The following is a 19,504-nucleotide window of genomic DNA, read 5'->3' as shown; positions in this document are numbered from 1 at the left end:
TTTCATAGTACTCTAAAAACTAGGTATTCTTATTACTTAATCTTACAGTTGAGGAAACTGAGGCCCAGAGCAGTTAAGTAATTTGCCTCTGGTCAAACAGATGGAAAATCCTGGAGCCAGAATTCAAAGCCAGGCAGCCTGGCCCCAGAGCCCATGCTCTTAATGACACTGCGCCATTCTCTGCTACTTAAAAATAACAATGGCAGCTACCATTTGTTCATTGCTGACTTTTATCGGACAGTGTGTCTCCCAGATGACCTCTCAGGGCCAAGAGCCAATAACATAATCCAGATGTTATTTCATAGTCCTAAAATTGGCTCTTAGAAAAATCCTGGTGGAAATGTTGATCTAGTCTTGTTTTAGTTCTGCCTTGTTACAGGCAGGTGATCTAACTGCCTCAGATGACCCCTCCCCCTATCAGTGAGTGAATCAGGGCTGGCAGCAGCCGCTGCAGCTCAGGGTGCCTGTCCGTCTCATCCCTGGGCTTCTGTGTCCTGCTCAGCCTTCTCCAAAGAAGGAGCCTGGCCAGGGATGTGTTCCAGCAACATGTTACTAAACCATACTCTCGTCCTCACCTTTCCCAGACCTCCCACTCCTGCCTGGTGTTCCAACCCGTTCTGTGGCCAGAATACACGTTTTGGAACCTCTGTGAGGCCATCCTGCAGTTCCAGATGAACCATAGCATGCTTCAGGTAAGAGTTTAGGGCTGGCCTGATTGGGTGGGATGGAAGAAGAGGTTAGCATTGATTGACCACCTAATATATATACCAGGCACTTGCTAATAAGCTTGTTAATGATGATGATAGTAGCTACCACTTACTGAGTATTTACTATGTGTCAGGCCCTGTGAACATTTTATATACACTATCATTTAATGCTCCCAAGAACCTAATGAGGTAGGTATTATTAGGCCCATTTGCGCAAATGGATAAATAGAAATTGTTTGGTTAAGGACACATAACCAGAAAGAGGCAGAACTGAGGTTCAAGTTACAAGACCTTAATCTCTTTACTATAGAAACCCAGGAAAGGCTTCTCAGAGAGATTGGCCATTATTCTCTGAAGGTATTAACCTAATAAAACCAATAAAAGATTGTAGAAGTGGAAGTATACAAAATCTGAGCCTCTTCCAGAAGGGATTCAGAACAAAATAGCACTATCTTTCTATTGTATAAAACTATGTTCTGCCAAGACTTGAAGTTCTACTTTGAATTTTGATCACCAGATCTTGAAACAGGTTGCATTAGGAGGCAGAGTCATCTGCATCTGATTAGGACTCAAGAATAACACCAGTGTGTGTGGTGGTGGCAGCTTAGGGTCTACTAAGGCACTTAGGTGTTTTAATATAAGTTTTCTTATTTAACCCTTCCAACAGTCCAGCAGGTTTGGTGTCTCATTTTTAAGACGTGGAAACAGAGGGGCAGAGTAACTGTCCCAAGTCCACAGAATTTTAAACCCAAAGCTGGTGCTGCTTCTTGAGTCTGGAGAGAGATTGGCCAGGAGGAAATAAAGATTTAATCAAGCCTTCTCAGTCCCCTTGGCATCAGGGATCTGTTGGAGAATCTGATGAAAGCCATAGACCATCTCCATAGAAAAATTGCACAGATTATTCTAACACGTGGCACTCTACGTAGAACTGCACTCATCACGGAAGCACATAGACTGCTTCCAGGGGCTTCATCTAACCCCTGAAATCTGTCCAGGAATCTCAAGTCCAGAACTCCTGGAATAAGCCAATCAAATCATGAAGGTTCGGTCACGTGCTTGATCATTTAGTCTCAGAATCTGAGGAAATTGAAAAAGGAAGTTGACTTCAAGTAAACAGAAAAACAGCAGAGTCTCAATTATCCACCATCAGTGAGGAATGAATGTCAGATTTTTCCACATGACCAAAGGCTCCCCTTTAAGAACTAAAACTTCTTTATCCTTCTTCAATAGAAAACTTTCTGAAATATGTCTTGTACAGAATTTATTGATATCTACTATATGCCAGGCACTTTCTAATAATGGATGATTAGAATAATCACATTCTAATGACAATAGTAGCTGCCTTTAAGCACTTCACTGTACAGTGATGCCCTTGAAAGGTGAGACCGTTGGCTCTAAGCTAGATGGTCCCAAAATACTTGGCTTTAGGATTTCTTGTATATTTGTCTGTGTCCTCCTTCTCATTTCTTACTAAATTTCCTGGCTGATTTTGACAGCATCCCTCCTTCTCCTCTCTTGCTGTTTATTGTTTTAAATCAGCTACAGGCAAGGAAACCAATCAGTCAAACTTGTTAGAATTATCTCTGTAAAGTGAGAGTAAACTGGCTCTGCATGAAGCCCAGAGGATCTTGGTGTGTGAGCTTTTGTGCATGGATATTCTTATCTCTAATATGGCTGCTCAGAAGCCTTCTGTAATAATTTCACGTTTCTCAGATACTTTTCCACATGGCCTTCATTCATTCCATAAATATTTACTGAGTACCTAGCATGAGTCAGGCACTATATTAGGCACAGGAGATTCTGCAGTTAGCTGGCCAGATGAGATCCCTACCTTCATGGAGTTTATGTTCTTACTTGAGGAGATACATAATAAACAAGTAAGCAAATAAATAATTTCAGATTGTTATAAGGCGATGAAGAAAATAGAGTGATGTGCTAGAAAGTAATGAAGAGAACGAGAGGTACCAAATGGAGCAGTCAAGGAAGGCCTCTCTGAGGAGGTGATTTTTAAGCCATGATATAAAAAATGAGAAGTAGCCAGACATGCAAAAATCTGGGGGAAAAGAATTCTCCGAAAAAGGAGCAGCAAGTGCAAGGTTACTGAGTTTATCAAGTTTGGGTCTTGGAAGAACAAAAGAAGAGGCCATCGTTCCTGAGGGAGAAGAGTATGAGATGAGGTTGGGTAGGAGTCAAGCCTCTGATCATCTAGTGTCTTGTAGGCCATGGTGACACATCTGAAGAATTTTCATCAGCAGAATGACAGAATCTGATTTACATTTTGCAAAAATCACTCAGGATTTTCAGGGGGCAGGAGTCCGAGACCAAACTCCTACAGTAGTCCAGGTGAGAGGATGCGCCTCAAGGTGGGGCGGTGGCTGGAGGGGAGGGGAAGGCTGAGTGGACTAAGATGGAGGAAAAACAAATGTTAAAACAGAAACAAATGAAACTAACTTTGTCATTAATGTAACCCCCAGAGAAAGGAATTAATTCAAGTTAACCTGAGCACAGTTCTCTGATTATATCTCTTTAGCAGGATATATTCTAAAGATAATACAAACTGAAAAGAGAACTTGAACATTACTTAAGAGGTTTATTGTTAGTGGCAATGTTGATGGAGTAATTCTGAAACTCCTTTGTGTATCCTGGAGGATAAAACAAATGAGTACAGATATTAATGTTATTAGGAATCAAGACATTAGGTTTTGGCCTTGGCAATTGGGTGGGTGGTTCTGCTCTTCCCTGGGATGAGTTGGGACATGTTTGAGGAAAACTATTAAGAGTTCCATTTTTGTACCTATGAATCATAATTGCAAACATTTATTGAGCTCTTACCACGTGTCAGGCATCCTTTACATAGATTCTATGTAGGGCTATATGGTAGATACTATTATTATTGCTCCCATTTTTAGAGTGAGGAAACCAAAATTATAACAGAGATATTGATAGTCTTGAACACTTTTTCAGCAGGCCCCCTGGGAGTTCTGGCCCAGCTTTTTCTACCCAGGATCCCTCAAAGCTGTTTCTAGAAATCTTAGCACCTCAGCAGAAGCACCAAGGGTAGAATTCAGACTAACAACATCCTCACCAGTCTGGCATCAGACCAGACAGCTGATCTTTCCACTGTCTCTCTTTTACGAACCCTGTATTGTAACCAAACTGGACCCTTCTTAGTTCCTTGTTCCCATTCCTTTTAGTTTCCTATCTCTGTGTCTGTGCTCTTGGCCTCTCTTCCAAATTCCCATTGTTAAAATCTGAGCTGCTCTGTCTCTAAGCCCAGCCCAGTATGCTCCTGTTCCTGCAGGAAGCCAGAGCAGAAGACAGGGAGCTGGGTTCTGGGCCTAGAGCTGAATGGGATGAGGGCAGCTGGTGGATGCCAAGGGAAGCAGGACTCAGCTACACGTTGTTCGGGTCTAGACTTTGGTATCTGAAGGGACCATGACAGTCTCCTGGTCGTCACCCATCAGTCTTAGAGAGTAGGGGCTGGCAAAGGGAGGGAATCTTGACTCTGATGCGGGAGGATGGATGGAAGATCAGGGCAGGGCAGGAGCAGGCAGCAGTGCGAGCCGGTGGTCCTCAGTTACAAGCTGCATGGACGATTGGTCCGGGAGGGGTCACTGATAGAGAGGAGTGGTAAGTGTTCGGTCCACCTAATCTGTGAAGATGATATTACAGAGGGAGAAACTACATGTGCCCACTAAACTTCCTTTGATGTATTGTTGAAGATTAAACACCAGGCCAGATCAATCAACCATTTTATTTCTAGTGCTCCTCAGGTAGTCACTGTCTTCTCCTCAGGAGAATTTAAAAGCTTGAGCTGTTGTCTCAGACATTCCTGCCTTTGAATCATCACACTGCCTACTGGCTGTGTGACTGGGCACTTAGTTAACCCTTCAGACTATCATTTTCCTCATCTGTAAAGTGAGAGGAGTAATGATAATAATAATACCTGTCTCACAGGTTTGTGATAAGGGTTCAGGAAGCTAATACACAGAAAGCGCTGAGTGCAGTGCTGGAACAGAGTTAATTTTCAGAGAATGGTGGCCAGGATCGTTTATCACTTGTCTCTCTGGGCTCTTCACCAGACTTCTCCTGTCTTCAGAAAAGCCATAGACATGTAGCACCCTGCTCATCCTGTCCCCAGTACAGGTCCCCAGGCAGGGAGATTCTGGGGGCACTTTGGAACATCATTGTTTCCCGCCAGAGGTGTTCTCTCTGTCTCAGGCATCCTCAGAAATGCATCGCCCATGCTGCTGACCTGAGCATGTTGACTGTAGCAAATGGGGCCTTAGGGGAGGACTCTTCGCTGGCTAATGAATGTTTTGAAGCCCAAGACCTGCAGCCTCCTTCCAGGCCTCGGCAAGGTAGTAGAGGACTTGAGGGGCTATTACTTGGTCCCCAGTTCTGCTGGGGACAGAACAAGAGCAGAGAGGCTTAGTGCCCAGGAGAGGTTTAGATTAATAGGTGAGAGCCCGATTTGTCAAAGCGAGCTCCATGGAGCTTTTGCACTGAGATCACATAAATTCTGTTCAAGAAGTATCTAATGAAATTATTACACCCTCACCCCTGATTGGTCATTATACAGGGAGAGTAGACAGAATGGTCAGGGAGAGAGGAAGTGACTAGGATGTCGGTTAGCCTAGATTTTTCTGAAGCTGAGTACCTGAGAAGACTTGGAACACTTGTGAGAAGGGGAGGTAGATCCAGACCGTGTGGAGGCCGCACAGACAGGCATCCAGATGCAGGCCACCGGTTCCCCACTCCACCCCTAGAAAGTACAGCTTATCCAGAGGCACAAGACACATTCCCCATAGACCTCTCAAGAAGCCACCTTAGTAGAGAAACCAAGGAAACTTCAACCTACTCTGTGACCTGGGCCACGTCCCTTCCCTCCTCGGCCTCAGTGTCCTTGCTTGTCTAAAGTGAGGAGGCTGGAGCAGATGGTCTTAAGGAGCTCCCCTGACTCCATCATCCTAAAAGTGATCTGCTGATTCCTGGCAAACAGAGGCCAGGCTCTGCCTCCCTGCCTCCACTCAGTCTGGGGCTGCCATTTGGAAGAAGCTTGAGCTTCACGGAGCAACTTTAGCTCCGTATTTCCTCCCTGTGTGGCTTAGTGCCCCCATCTTTTCTGTCCTTCCAGAACTTAGCCTCCTTAGCCCTAGCCACAGCAGGTGTGATAGAAAAATAGCTAACCATTAATAACCAGGCACCAGCCTAGGCATTCATTATCTCATTTTTCCTTAAACCACCCAGGGAGGTGGGTACTATCATCTCCATTTTGCAGAATAAGAAACAGGCCTAGGGCCGGCCCAGTGGCATAGCGGTTAAGTTCATGCGCTCCGCTTCAGCGGCCTGGGATTCACCGCTTCTGACCCCAGGCACGGACCTATGCACTGCTTATCGAGCCAAGTTGTGGCTGGTGTCCCTCATATAAAGTAGAGGAAGATGGACATGGATGTTAGCTCAGGGCCAGTCTTCCTCAGCAAAAAGAGAAGGATTGGCAGTGGGTGTTAGCTAAGGGCTAATCTTTGAAAAAAAACAAAAAAAAACTGTTAAAAAAGAAAAGAAAAGAAATAGGCCTAGAGAGGTGAGTGAGTCCTTTGGACAGGAACTTTTCAAACCCCAGTGCTCCAGAAGGACTCACTCTAGCCTCATCAAGCTCTTCAATCAATTTCATGTGTCTTTGCCCATGATTTCCACTGCCTGCTATTCTCCTCCCTCCACGTACCCCAGCTTTATCCAAATCCTCCCCCATTGGTTAAAGCCTGGCTCAAATATTGCCTGTCCATGAGGTTTCACTGCTCCTTGACCTTCATCAACCACAATTTCTCTCTCCTCTGAGCTGCATGGCCCTTTTTCTTGCCTCCCTGATGACCCTTACTACATTGTACCTTGTATTATGGGACTTTGTATATGGATCTTGTGTCCTAATCAGCCTTTAAGCACGTGGATTGCTGAGACTATATCGTGTGCATCTCCATACCCCCAGTAAGGTCCTCTCCTCCTGGGTTTCTCCTGACCAAGGCCAGGAAGAAGCCTTTGCAACAAGATAGAGAGCCTTAGCAGCAACTTCTCAAGCCTGTTTTAGTCTTCATAGCTCCATTTGTGAGCTCATTATCATAGCAGAAGAGTACCCATGAATGCCTGGGATCATTCAGGAGCCTAGAGGGGCAATATTCCAGAATTTTCATTTGTCATCTTTATTCATGCAGTAAACCTTTATTGCTGAGAGACCTTAGCGAATCACTTCCCTACTCTGAACCTCCATCTCTTATCTCCAACAGATAGAAGGTACCTCCCTAGCTCCATTGTGAGGGTCAAGTGCTTGTGCACATGTAAGATATTCCTTAAAAGATGAAGACAGAGCAATCCAGGTATTTACAGGCTGAATAAGACACAGACATGTACATAAATACCATAATACAGGACAGAATGTGATAAGAGTCATTAGGGTATAGGCTGCCAAGTCAGCAGCAAAGCATAGATTCTCACATGGAATAGGTTTGGCAGGAGAGCTCTGGTGCAAAGGCTCTGTGGTTAGAGTGGCAGGAGCAGAGTGCCTCAGCGGGGCACAGCAAGGCCTTGGTTCTGCTCCAAAGGGATTTCCCCCTCTCATGTGCCAGGAGCATCCTCGCTGCTCTCCTGGGATCACATGGTCAGTCGATTGAGTATTTCACATCTGTGGGGCGCCCCAGGTTCCAAGGAGGAAAAGCCACACAGTCTCTGCCCTCTAACACTTCATGGTTTGTCTGGAGACACACAAAGGGTATGAGAAGTGCAGCCAGGGAGTATGGTCAACTACCTAGTGTCAGAGCTGGTTCCAGAAGCTCTGAGGGCTCTATCAAGTATTCAACGGCTTATTTTCTAACAGAAAAAGTAGACTATGGACACTAAGACCTATTCTACTAGGCAGAATGCAGTAAGTGGCTTAAGAGAGCTAAAACTGCTTCTCAGAATGTTCATAGGAGGGTCATTTGCTAGAGGAGTCAGGCTGGTCTCCATACAGGAGGCAAGTCTGGAGCCAAATTCTGGAAAATTGCTTAGGGAGTTGGGAGGATGGCACCCTTAGAGTGATTTGGGAAACTAAAGGACCCTATAGGCATGTCCCAGGCGGGAATAGGACCTTCTTTACAGCAGAGAATAGATAGTAATGACTTATAAAATTGCTGTTTCTTTTTGAGAGCCTGCTAGAGAGGGTTTTGCATATATTATCTCTAATCCTTAAAACCACTCTTCAAGGTAGGCACAACCCCCACTTTACAGATGAAGAAATGAGGTTAGGAGAGGATTTGCCCAAAGCCATAAATCTAGTTGGTGGGGGAACCAGAAGTCAGACTCACATTTGCCTGGTTCCCTTGCAAGTGGAAACCTGAGAAGAATTTCAAGAAATACAGGTGCTCCCTCCAAAACAAACCAAGATGGACCTAGAACTGCCACTGCCCTGCCTGTATGTACAACCTGGGCATCACCCATCTCGCCTGCTCCCAAACCTTCCCAAATCTGGTACAAGCTCCCCACTGTTCCACTTAACTTGGCCCACCCTGTGCCCTACCTCCTCCAATCCAGTTCCACCCACACCTAAAAATGATTTCCCCACCCCAATCCCCATTTTTCTCTAGCAGAAGGCCCGAGACATGTATGCAGAGGAGCGGAAGAGGCAGCAGCTGGAGAGGGACCAGGCTGCAGTGACAGAGCAGCTGCTGCAAGAGGGGCTCCAGGCCAGTGGGGACACCCAGCTCCGATGGACACGCTTGCACAAACTCTCAGCCAGACGGGAAGAGCGGGTCCAAGGCTTCCTGCAGGCCCTGGAACTCAAGCGGGCTGACTGGCTGGCACGTCTGGGCACTGCATCAGCCTGAGGGAGGCTGGCCTCCTGTCACTTTGCCCTGCCCTTTGCCGCCCCCCCTCCCCCCCCACCAGGGCCCTACTCCTCTTTCTTTTCTTGGTGAAAGGCACCTCCCTCCTGATGAATTGTGTTCCCTTTGCTTGGCAGGGGAGCCCCAGAGGCCAGGTCTGCTGGCCATACATACCTTTGGGCTGCCTGAGACAGTGGCCCCTAGGGAGGGTTGAGGGCGAGAGTCTCCCACAAGTACACTAAACCCAGCTCTGCTGGTCAGTAGGTTTGGACAGCAGGGGGCCCCAACTCTTCTGCTGCCTGCTCCTTCCACCTTTGCCATGTCTGCGTGTGCTCCTAGACACACTTTCTTTTTCCACCAGCACATCCTTCGATACACAGAATTGAGGGGAAGAGCTCTCCCCAAACCCTCGCCCTTTACACATCTTCTTAGCCTTCCACCTGACTTTCACAAAAGATTTGGTTCCACCTCGGATCTGCTGGTAAATAGCTAATAGGCAGCCAGCATAATTTGGGCAAGGAAGGGGAGGGAGAGAGAGAAAAAATGTGCCCATCTGCTGCTCCTCCCCCTTGGCTCTCCACCTGGGATTTGCTATTGAATCTCTACCCGCTCCCACCCTGCAGTGCTGATTGCTCACTGAAAGGCTCAGCGCCCCCAATGGCGCCGAAGCCAGGCGGGTGATTACAATCCAATTACCTATTGTCGACTCAGCCCACACAAGCTTTTCTCCTTTTGCAGGGCATGGGGCCAGGTTCCGCTCCCCAGTGAGACTGGCCCCCTCGAGGGGTACAGGGTAACAGAAGAGCCTGTAGGCCCTGGTGAATCTAATCCAGCACAGGCCTCCTTCCCTGGAACACATCAGGACCAAGAGCACAGAAACAAGTGCTTCTCCCGGCTGACTGGGCCTCCTGACCTCACCATCTCAGACTGCTTCCCACCTCCTCAATCTTTGAGGCTTCTTCTCTCAGCTTTTTGACCTGGCCCCCTAACTAGGCCCTGAAACGATTTGTTCTCAGCATGGCAGAGTCTCAGCTTGGGAGGGCCAAGGCTGCCCAGCAGGAAGAAGGCCAAATCAAGGGCCATGTCCTTTCCCCTACCTCTCCCTGCCAGACCTCACTGCAGAGCTGCTGAGAGGATTAGTGCCTTTGAAGAGTTGTCTGCCTGAGCAATTCTGTGCTTCAGGTGCAGCAAGCACCGGCCGGTAATAACCAACCAAACGCTATTCTGTTTAGTCTTCCCGTTTTACTTTCTGCAAACTGTTTCCCAGCACCTCCCTCTAGGGGAGAGGGAGGGTCCTGCAAGCAGTGGTAAGAGCATACTCTTTAAATCCCTAACTTTCCTATACTCCAGTCTCCTCTTCCCCTTCCTGTGCCTGAATACCTGGCACAAGAGACCCCTTGGCCATCCTCCCTGCTCCCAGAATCAATTGTAAATGCCAGACACTGCGATTGAGAAGCCAACCCATGCACCTTTGGCAAGCCCCCCACACACACCTGGCACTCCCCACTACCAATGGCTGGCAAAGGGTTCCCAGAGAGCAGGTGCTGTACATTTTCCAGCTTTACAATGGGGCTGTTGACAGCCTTAATTAGGGAGGCATGAATTATGCGGCTATAATACAGAGCCCTACAATTAAGGCGGGAATGAGGGGCTGGAGGCAGCAAACGGAATCTGCCCTGTGAGCGTGGCTGTTGAGTCCTGTCTCCGTTCTCTGTCTGACTTTGCCTAATATGATTGGGGTACAGCAGAGGTGATTAATGGGGCTGGTATCTCCCTTTGGCCTGAGGTCCCGTGTTCTGGGAGAGGTGCACAGAGTGGGGTGGGGTGAGGTGGGGTGGGAGGGGAGGGGCTGCCCCAGGAGGCACTGTAGGGGTGGAAAGAGACTGAGAGGCCACCTAGAAGCAGGGGCTGCAGATAGTTGAACTCATTGTGGTTGCTTTCTACCAGTATGATTTGTGCAAACCAGCTTCAACCCTTGCCTCAAGAAATAGGTGGGGACCTATTTAAATGTCTTCCTACCTTTGAGCTGAGCCCCCACTTGAGGATATTTACCGTGTTTTTGTGTTCTCCTGGGTGTCAAATAGAATTTTAAGAATTCTTTCTTGAATGTAAAACTTGTTTGCTACCAGTGCAATGTAAGAACATCTTGTTTTGCTGCTGCAACTGTCTACCCTTCTTCAGGTGTGCTTGGCTACCTCCAGGATCCGTAGCTTTGGGGGCGTGTGGCATGGGGGCACCACTGGAAGAGCCCTTTTGCCGTCGCAACACCTGTTTCTCTGCTTGTTTCCTAATCCCCGGACGCTTTCCTCCACCTCCTTTTCCTCGCGCAAGTGAAAGGAAGCCAGCCTGCCAGTGTGGAAGGAGGGATTTCGCCAGCTGCGTTTGCAGCGCCCAGGCTTGGTGGCCGCATCGGGTGGGGGCAGCTGAGCTTGAAGTCTCTGAAGCGGGTGGAGCGTAGGGGGAGGGGCGTGCTGGTAGGCCTCCTTGACGGCCGCTCTCCATTATTCTGCGGCGGGGTCCTGAGGTCCCAGAATACAGAGACCTAAGGGAGCCACCCAACAGGCTTTTGGGGGGGGCTTCGTTGGATTTGGGGAGGCGGCTGAGCAACGGGTGCTGAAAGGACAGCTCCTACCTGCCCCGCTGCACCCGAAAGGCACCTCTGCGTGTAAAGTCTCCCCTTCGAGCCCCCACCGCATCTCGAGTGGACCGCCTTCCAGGTGAGGTGCACGAAAGGTTTCCTCAGAGTGGCAGCTTGGAAGGATGCACGTCCGGCTGCGCCAAGCTGGCTTCCCCGCTCTTTCCCCACTTCAGCGTCAGCCTTGGCCCTGGGAACTGCAGCCTGTGCCTCCAAGCCGCGCGCTTCCTCCCGCCTCCGGCGGAGAAGGGCGGTGCGGCCAGGCCTTGCAAGCCCTTCTTCTGGGGCCCCCCGCAGGAACAGGAAGGAAAGCGGCCGAGATGCGCCCTAAGTGTCGCACGGCTTGGAGAAGTGGGTAGCTCGGTTGCATAAGGTGGAAGGAACTTGGTAGTTTGTAAAAGCGAGCTCTTGGCGGGAGCCGAAACCCAGAGCCTGCCGACTCGCACCACCCCCCTCATTTATTGCCTTAGTCGCGCGCCTCCCCCATTGCGCCCCCACCCCCTAGGCGCGCCGCCGTCTCGCGCGCCCTCCCCCCATACCCCCCTCCTCACTCCCTCCAGAGGAGGTGAGTTTAAACCCCGCCCACGTGACCCCAGCTGGGCCAATGAGCGGCGGCGGGAGGTGAAATCCGGTTCTAACCGGTCCGGGGCTCCCAGCGCTATAAAAACTTTATAAACCCCCCGGAGCCCGAGCAGTGTGAAGAAGAGGCGAGAGCGACCCCCGGGCCGACTAAAGCCCGCGCGCCGCTGCATCCCCTGCGTCCAGCGCCAACGTCCCGCCGCCGTCGTCACCATGCCCAAGAGAAAGGTACGTGGCGCAAGGGCCCCGGGCGCTGGGCCGCCACTGCCGCCGCTGCCACCACCGCTGCTGCTGCCGCCGCCGCCGCCGCCGCTCCCCCGGCTTTGGAGCGCGAGGATCGGCGTCGGACTGGAGCAGGCGCAGCCGCTCGGCGCGGGTGCTCGAGGCGGTGTCAGGCGGCCCCGGGCTAACCCTGCGCGGTTCGGCTGCCCGCGGGCGCCAGAGGCCATATTGGAGGAGCGGCGGCCGCGGCGGGAGGAGCCATGTTGGCGGCTGTTTATCCCGCTCCCCTCGGGCTCGACGTGCCCGCCCCGCGCCCCCTCCCCCATCGCCATGCCCCCTCCCCTCCCCGCGGGCGGGCAATTCAAACCCGAAAGGGCGGGAAGGCGGCGCTCGGGGTTGGCGGGCGGGGGAACGCGCTGCCGCCAAAAAAACCGCCGCCGTGAGGGGGCGGGGCCGTGTCCCTCTGGGCGGGGCTTCGCCGTGTGGCTCCGCCTCCGCCCACGGCCCCCGCGCACGAGACTCGAGCGCCCGTGCGCGCCGCTGTCGCCCACGAGTTCCCCCGGCTGCGCGCGCCTCCGGTCCCCCGCCCTCGACGGCTGCCATGGCAACGGCGCTCGGGCCCCGCCTCCGGAGGGGTTTGTTTGCACCATCTGCAGCTGTTGCTTCTGCCTGGCGCGGGCTGCGCTGCTCGCTCCAGCTTAGCGCGCGCTTCCCGGGCTGCTCGGCGGAAGACACCCGGCCTCCCTGCGCGCTGTGGGCCACACCGGCGGTGGCGCTCACACAAACGAGCTCTCCCGCAGCTTTCTAAGCACTTGGGGTATTTGCATAGGAGCTGGGGGGTGCTAAGAACTGACGATTTGTATGTCCTAGAAAAGTTGTGTGCCAGACTTCCCCTTCAGTTTTTTCCCTTATAACTTCTTAATTTGGGGGGGTTAAGCTTAGGGAATCATTAAGAATTGCCTCAGAAGCTGCAACTTTCTTAGTTTTTGTTTGTTTTTAATAGGCTGAAGGGGATGCTAAAGGAGATAAAGCCAAGGTGAAGGACGAAGTAAGTCTTATTTATTCTCTCTTCTTTGGAGTCTTACAAAGGCTTGGGCTCCTTTGGTGGTAATTAACCATAGCTCTCGTCCTGAATTTGCCTAAGTAGTCTCTTTACTTCCTATGTCTAGAACAAATTGACACCAACATTTCTGGTTTTTTTCCTCAAGTGGTTCAGCTGTCCTATTTCTAACTTTTTCCCCTTTTTTCTTTAATAGCCACAGAGAAGATCTGCAAGGTTATCTGCTGTAAGTGTCTGCTTTTAAATTTTAATATTTGTCCTTGAGACTAAAAAGCATTGAAAAATAATCCTCTTTGCTTCCCATGAGTTATGATCAGTGGCTGGTTTTGAATGATCTACTCCATTGTGGACTCTCACCCATTTGAGACTTACTGGTTCTGATGTTCTGGTGGCTGTAGCCACAGTGGGACACTTCAGGATGTTACTTGAGTGGGTTTCTGAAGATAGGAAATTCTAATGGAAAGCTAGCCACAAAACCTTTACAGAATAGGAACTTCCATGTCAGTGGTACTGGGGTTGGGTTTGGGTTTTCTTTGGTCCATCATACTAATGTTCTCTTTCTCTCTCTCCCCGGAATAAAAGAAACCTGCTCCTCCAAAGCCAGAGCCCAAGCCTAAAAAGGCCCCTGCAAAGGTGAGCAGGACTAGGAGACAGACTTGCTTCTAGGAGTTACATAAGGCTGAGCAGTTTCCCCTGTTGCTGACAGGAGACCTGCTACATGATGACTTCATCTGTTGGTACAAAGTCGAGATATGACAAAGTTACTAGGACTAGGCCTTAAAATAACATTGGAATTGGTCATTTTTACAGTATGAATACTGTCGTTTATCTTAATTTAGCACAATGGTGACTCCATTAATGGGTATTCTACATTGTTTCGATAGCTTGCGTTATTCCTGAGATTTGTCATATGGTTTCTTAATGAAAAACTCTATCAACAATTCACAGAAAACTGCACTTGGATATTAAACCCCCTAAGTGTTTAAGCTGTTTTACTCTTAGTACTTACAGTCACATAACAATTTTTACATACTGAAGACCACAGCAAAGTATAGATAATTTGGTCTGGTTTTGGTTCATTTTTTTAAATAAACGGAGAGGATTTAAAGTTTGTGTATGTGTGTTTTATCCTCCATAAACAATCCTCTCTTGTGTAGAACTTTGCAGACCATACCCTGGTAATATGAAATGAGGAGAAACAGCTTTCTTTTTTCTCCCCCCTTTCAGAAGGGAGAGAAGGTACCCAAAGGGAAAAAGGGGAAGGCTGACGCTGGCAAGGATGGGAATAACCCTGCCGAAAATGGAGATGCCAAAACAGACCAGGTACAGCTGCTGGCGCGCTTTTAAGTCTGCTCATTTAATCAGTCACTCATCGCAAAGGCTTTCACTGCCTTTTTCCTGCGTCTGCATCATGCCAAGTGTGTGTTTCAGTCCGGAGTTTGCTTGTGGCTTTTCTGTTAACTTTAATCCTGGATTCCTGAAGTCTGCCATCTGATAAAAAGGGCACTGTGGGCGAGATCCTTGTCCTGTCATTAGGTGTCACACTTGTGCTACACCATAGAGTTTTCGAGCTGGGAGTGACCTCAGATCTTCTATGCTGGTGTGTCCCCTTCCCTAATTTTACAATACGGTCCAGAGGGGAAGTGACTTAATGCAGTAACCTACAAAGTCAGTCTCCAAACAAGTGCGGAGTCTTAGTGTCAAAGTACCTAAAACCTGAACTTGCCTGGGAACAAAGTAATGCTGTAGATGGAAAATGAATGAAGGTAGTTTCAAAATTCATACGTTGTATTAATCTGTCTATTTTTCTTTTAGGCACAGAAAGCTGAAGGTGCTGGAGATGCCAAGTGAAGTGTGTGCATTTTTGATAACTGTGTACTTCTGGTGACTGTACAGTTTGAAATACTATTTTTTATCAAGTTTTATAAAAATGCAGAATTTTGTTTTACTTTTTTTTTAAGCTATGTTGTTAGCACACAGAACACTTCATTGTTGTTTTTCGGGGAAGGGCATATGTCACTAATAGAATGTCTCCGAAGCTGGATTGACATGGGGAAAAAAACATCTTTCCCTTCTAGTTTTGAGAGACCTTCCTCTTGGTTCCCAGGAGGAGAGATCTCTTGATGTTGACACACATGCGCCACCTTGGCACAAACGCCTGGTGGTGTGGAAAAACTAAAATTTGTTTTTATGTCTTCACCCTCTCCGCCTTCAGCATAGACCTGACTCCCTTAAACCCAGAGACCTCTTGAGACCTGACCCCCAAAAATTGGTTACTAGTATGTCAGGCAATCTGGACTTGCCAGTGTCACCATTGAGATGGCATCCCTCAAAAGAGCAGCAGTTCCCTTATTTAGATTGTGGATCTTCAGATTGATAGTTCTGCCATTTTCATTTCATTTCCTGAAAGTCAGGGTCGGCTTGTGAAAAGTTGTTAAACAACATGCTAAATGTGAAACGTCAACCCTCACTCTAAACTTGCCCTGTTGAGAGCATCACATGAAGACTTCGTTGGGTTTTATAGTGGCTTTCTGATTTTGGTAGTCCATTGAAGAAGGGAGTTTGAAAGTTGTTGTATACTGTTACCGATTGTCTGCCCATGTCCTGCCTGAAATACCATGATTGTTTATGAAAAGTATCTTTAATAAAGCTGGATACAGTTTGGCTTGGAATGCTGCCTCTAATCTTTTCCCAGGAGTTGGGGAGCCTAGTTTCTCCAAGTCTCTTGGGACAGGATGCATTCTGGTGTGAGTTGTAGAAGTTCCACGTACAGTCAATCTTTGGTTTATAGTCAGTCTGTAGAACACAGTGCTAGGTGGAGTTAGGAAAGATCCCAGGAGTAAGTAGAACAGTGGTGAGAGGCTGGGAGCAGAGACGTAGTTTCTGTGCTTGTTATGTAGCATTACCTGAAGTATACATTTAAATGCAGATTTTTGGTAGATCTGAGATTTTGGCCTGGTAGCTGACAGCAAAAGAGCCTCTTTACTTCATTCATATGTAAAACCTCTAAAATTGGCGTATTAATAGATCCAACAGTAGTAGTCTTGTGTCAGGAGAAAGTGCCTCTGTCTATAACAGCCGGCGATAAGATCTATTAGATGGCACTCTGCTCTTAAGCAGACCTGCACATCTGTGAATTGATTAAATTCTTGTCCTTGCTGGTGAACTGCTCTGGGTCCAAAAACAAAGCCGTTAATGGGGACTCTTCTGGTTGCTTTAGTTTGGAGACCCTGGTGAAATAGCAAGAAGTTATGTTAGGAAATAGAACTTGTAATAAATTGATGCTCACAATTTGAATTTGCTTTTGCAGGTCACCTTTGTTTGAGGGGAATAAAGTAAATTGGAGACTACAAAAAAGATACCTTTCATTGGTTTGTTTATCCCCTTAGTCCAAATGGTAGAGCTATCATATCAGTTAAGCTCTTCCTTGATAGATATTTTTGTGTATTATCTTTGGTCTTCAGTTTGGGTACAATTGTGTAATCCAAGTGTTAACACCTGTTTTCTGGCTGAGGAAATGGGCTCAGATGAAGAAACTTGTTCAGGGTTATGTGTACATCTAAAGCACAGTTATGTGTACATCCAGTGACTCGAAAGTCAGGATTCAAACTCCTCATCAGAAATACCTTCTGACTTGGACTCCTATTTGAGGGCACCTTTTGGATAAGGTAAAAATTGCCTACCTAGGTAGTTTCCAGCCATTTGCTGTCATAATTGCTGAAATAGTTCTAGGTTGTAGAGTTTTAATTTTTACTCAGGTGTCATCTTCCAGCAGTGGAAACCATTACAGCCCTGAGGGCTAGGGGTACGGCAGCTTGGTATTTGTGGAGAAGTTGCATAATTTGAGAAAGCCACAGTTGGGGTTGCTTTATCAGTATTTGTCTGAGTTCACATTCAGTAAAATGTGTCGAGCCACAAGACTGCTAGGAGCTTGGCCACGTGCTGGTACTTAATCTTTGGGTCAATCCCTTGTAGGTGTTACTCCCGTTTTATAGTTAGGAAACAGACTCGGATATGAAGTGACTGGCTGAGGTTGAACTCAGTAGTAACTCTTCCTGTTACCTGGAAATTAGGATGAGTAAGGTGAACTTGAACTTTTTTTTTCTTCCTGGAAAATGTTTACTGATTTGACTGGTTGTGGACCATGAAAGTGCCTGGGCTTAAAAACCAAGAAACCAGACATCAAAACATGATAAGGACATTTGAGACAGCCGTTACAGCATGCCCAGTGTCAGCCGTAACCTAAACATAGTAAGATAATAGAAAAGTGGGTTCCCTTCCCCTTGGCCCTGTCTCCAAGCTCATTCTGCTAACCAATCTCAGGAAGAGTTAACCAGTGACCCACATTAGGATGCTTTGGGCTCTAAGTAAAAAAAAAAAAATCAAATGGCTTGAACGGCAGGAGAGTTTATCTCCCTAAGACAAATCCTGAGGTCTGGTGATTCTGAGGACCCAGGTAGTGCTTTCCAACTTTGCTCTGCTGCCCTCTGTGTTATCCAGCTGCCTCACTTCCAAGTCAGCTGCTGCAGGCCTCCCTCAGCTTGAGACACCCATGTCCAGAGGCAGAAGACCTATTTCTTCATTTTTTTCTCCTTAAGAATAATTAGTTCCCAGAAGCACCTCAGCAGCCTGAGTTACTTTGGGCAGAACTGGATCACCTGCCCACTCCTAAACCAATCATGGCAAGAGGGATGGAGCCACTGGGTCTGTTTAGGATTCAGCCAGAATTATTGGAATTAAGTAGGGGAGGGATAGATGATGGAAGAGGGAAAGGACTTAGTTAGTTGACAACCTTAATGCTACGCTCATCCTGTGGTTTCTCCAGGCCTCGCCTCACCTGGCTTTACTGTAGCATTTGACACCACTGAGCACAAGCCCCCCACCATTTTTTAAATTGAGATAAAATTCACCATTTGAAAGTATACAGTTCAGTGGTTTTTAGTATATTCGCAAGATTGTGCAACAATTACCACTAATTCCAGAATATTTTTATCACTCCAAAAATACTTAGCAGTCACTCCCTATTCCTCCTTCTTCCAGCCCTAGGCAACAACTAATCTACTTTCTGTCTCTATAGGTTGGCCTGTTCTGGACATTCCATCTAAATGGAGTCATAATGTGTAGTCTTGTGTCTGGTTTCTTTCACTTAGCATAATGTTGTCAAGGTTCATCCATGTTGTAGCATGTACTTCATTCCTTTTATTGGCAAATATTCATTGTATGGATATATCACATTTTATTCCTTCATCAGTTGATGGACATTTTGGTTGTTTCCACTGTTTGGCTATTACTATGAGTATTGTATACAAGTTTTTATATGGATGTACGTTTTCATTTCTTTGGGGCATATAATGGAATTGCTGGTCATATGGTATGTCTATGTTAAACTTTGAGGAACTGCCAGATCGTTTTTCCACAGTGGCTACACCATTTCGCATTACCACCAGCAATGTCTGAGGGTTCCACATTTCTCCATATCCTCGTCAACACACATATTCCCTTATATCTTTTTTTAATTAGAAGCATCCTAGTGGGTATGAAGTGATATTTCATTGTATTGATTTGCATTTCCCTAATGACTAGGATGTTGAGCATCTTTTCATATGCTTATTGGCCATTTGTGGTTTTTTGGGTTTTTTTTGAAAAATGTCTATTCAAATCCTTTGTTCATTTTTTAACTGGGTTATTTATCTCTATTTTTGAGGTGGAGTTCTTTATATATTTTGGATACCAGATCCTCATCAGATACGTGATTTGCAAGTATTTTTTCCCATTTGAGTTTTCTTCACATCCCTGAGTGTCTTGACCAGTTTTTAATTTTGATGAAGTCCAGTTTCTTTCATTTTAGCTTGCTTGTGCTTTAGTGTCATATCTAAATCCATTGCCTAGTCCAAGGTCATAAAGATTTACACCTATGTCTTCTAAGAGTTTTAAATAATTTTAGCTCTTAAATTTAGGTCTTTGAACCTAATTTTGAGTTAATTTTTGTATATGGTGTGAGGTAGGAGGCCAAGCATTCCTTCCTCCTAAAAACTGTTCTAGACCCTTTTGTGGGCCTTCCAGTTTCTAAGATGTTTGTCTAGTTCTTTGCTCTATGACCACTCCTCAAACCCCTTTCTCTACAGTTCGTCCCTGGACATCCAGTGACTCTCATTTTCATCTCTCAACCACATCTCTCGAGTTCAATATTTCCACCTGCTGTACAATTGCACTCAGATGTAACACAAGCACCAAAAGTCAACATGACCAAAATGGGACTCATCTTGTTCACAAACCCACCTCTCCTGCTTTTCCTAGATCTGATAAAAGACCACCACCCATTCCATCCCTCAAGCAATTTTAAATACAGAAAATTTCAAATATGTGCAAAAGTAGAAGAATATAACGAACCCTGTCACATAGCCTCAGCAATTAGCAACTTGTGGCCAATCTTGTTTCATTTATACCA

At 47.1% G+C, this 19,504-nt stretch overlaps 2 protein-coding genes and 1 long non-coding RNA gene across 16 annotated transcripts in view; 2 read left to right on the top strand and 1 right to left on the bottom strand.

Moving 5' to 3' along the window:
* DHDDS (dehydrodolichyl diphosphate synthase subunit) overlaps positions 1-10,688 on the top strand; it is a 29,837-nt gene extending 19,149 nt beyond the window's left edge. For 4 of the 13 annotated variants that reach the window (XM_044770100.2, XM_044770095.2, XM_044770098.2 and 1 more), the window contains 3 exons: positions 585-692; positions 3,003-3,050; positions 8,324-10,688. In XM_044770100.2, coding sequence (XP_044626035.1) covers positions 585-692; positions 3,003-3,050; positions 8,324-8,563 — 396 coding nt within the window. In that variant the 3' untranslated portion in view covers positions 8,564-10,688. Of the gene's footprint in view, positions 1-584; positions 693-2,926; positions 3,051-8,323 lie in introns of all 13 variants that reach the window. The other 9 variants (XM_014854980.3, XM_070510635.1, XM_070510633.1 and 6 more) reach the window with 5 other exon arrangements.
* Positions 10,658-15,728, top strand: HMGN2 (high mobility group nucleosomal binding domain 2). The gene is made up of 6 exons (XM_070510637.1): positions 10,658-12,002; positions 13,000-13,044; positions 13,253-13,282; positions 13,639-13,689; positions 14,284-14,379; positions 14,872-15,728. Exons 1-6 carry the CDS (start codon positions 11,988-11,990, stop codon positions 14,905-14,907), a joined length of 273 nt encoding a protein of 90 aa, XP_070366738.1. The 5' UTR covers positions 10,658-11,987; the 3' UTR covers positions 14,908-15,728.
* The window catches only part of LOC123285754 (uncharacterized), a 23,532-nt gene continuing 18,945 nt past the window's right edge, over positions 14,918-19,504 (bottom strand). For both annotated transcript variants that reach the window (XR_011503532.1, XR_011503533.1), the window contains exon 3: positions 14,918-16,286. This is a non-coding gene — a long non-coding RNA (uncharacterized lncRNA). The remainder of the gene's footprint in view (positions 16,287-19,504) is intronic.

This window comes from Equus asinus, chromosome 5 (assembly GCF_041296235.1).
Source record: "Equus asinus isolate D_3611 breed Donkey chromosome 5, EquAss-T2T_v2, whole genome shotgun sequence".
Lineage (NCBI taxonomy): Eukaryota > Metazoa > Chordata > Mammalia > Perissodactyla > Equidae > Equus > Equus asinus.
The sequence above is the reverse complement of the archived record's forward strand: the minus strand, read 5'-3'. Positions and strand labels throughout refer to the sequence as shown.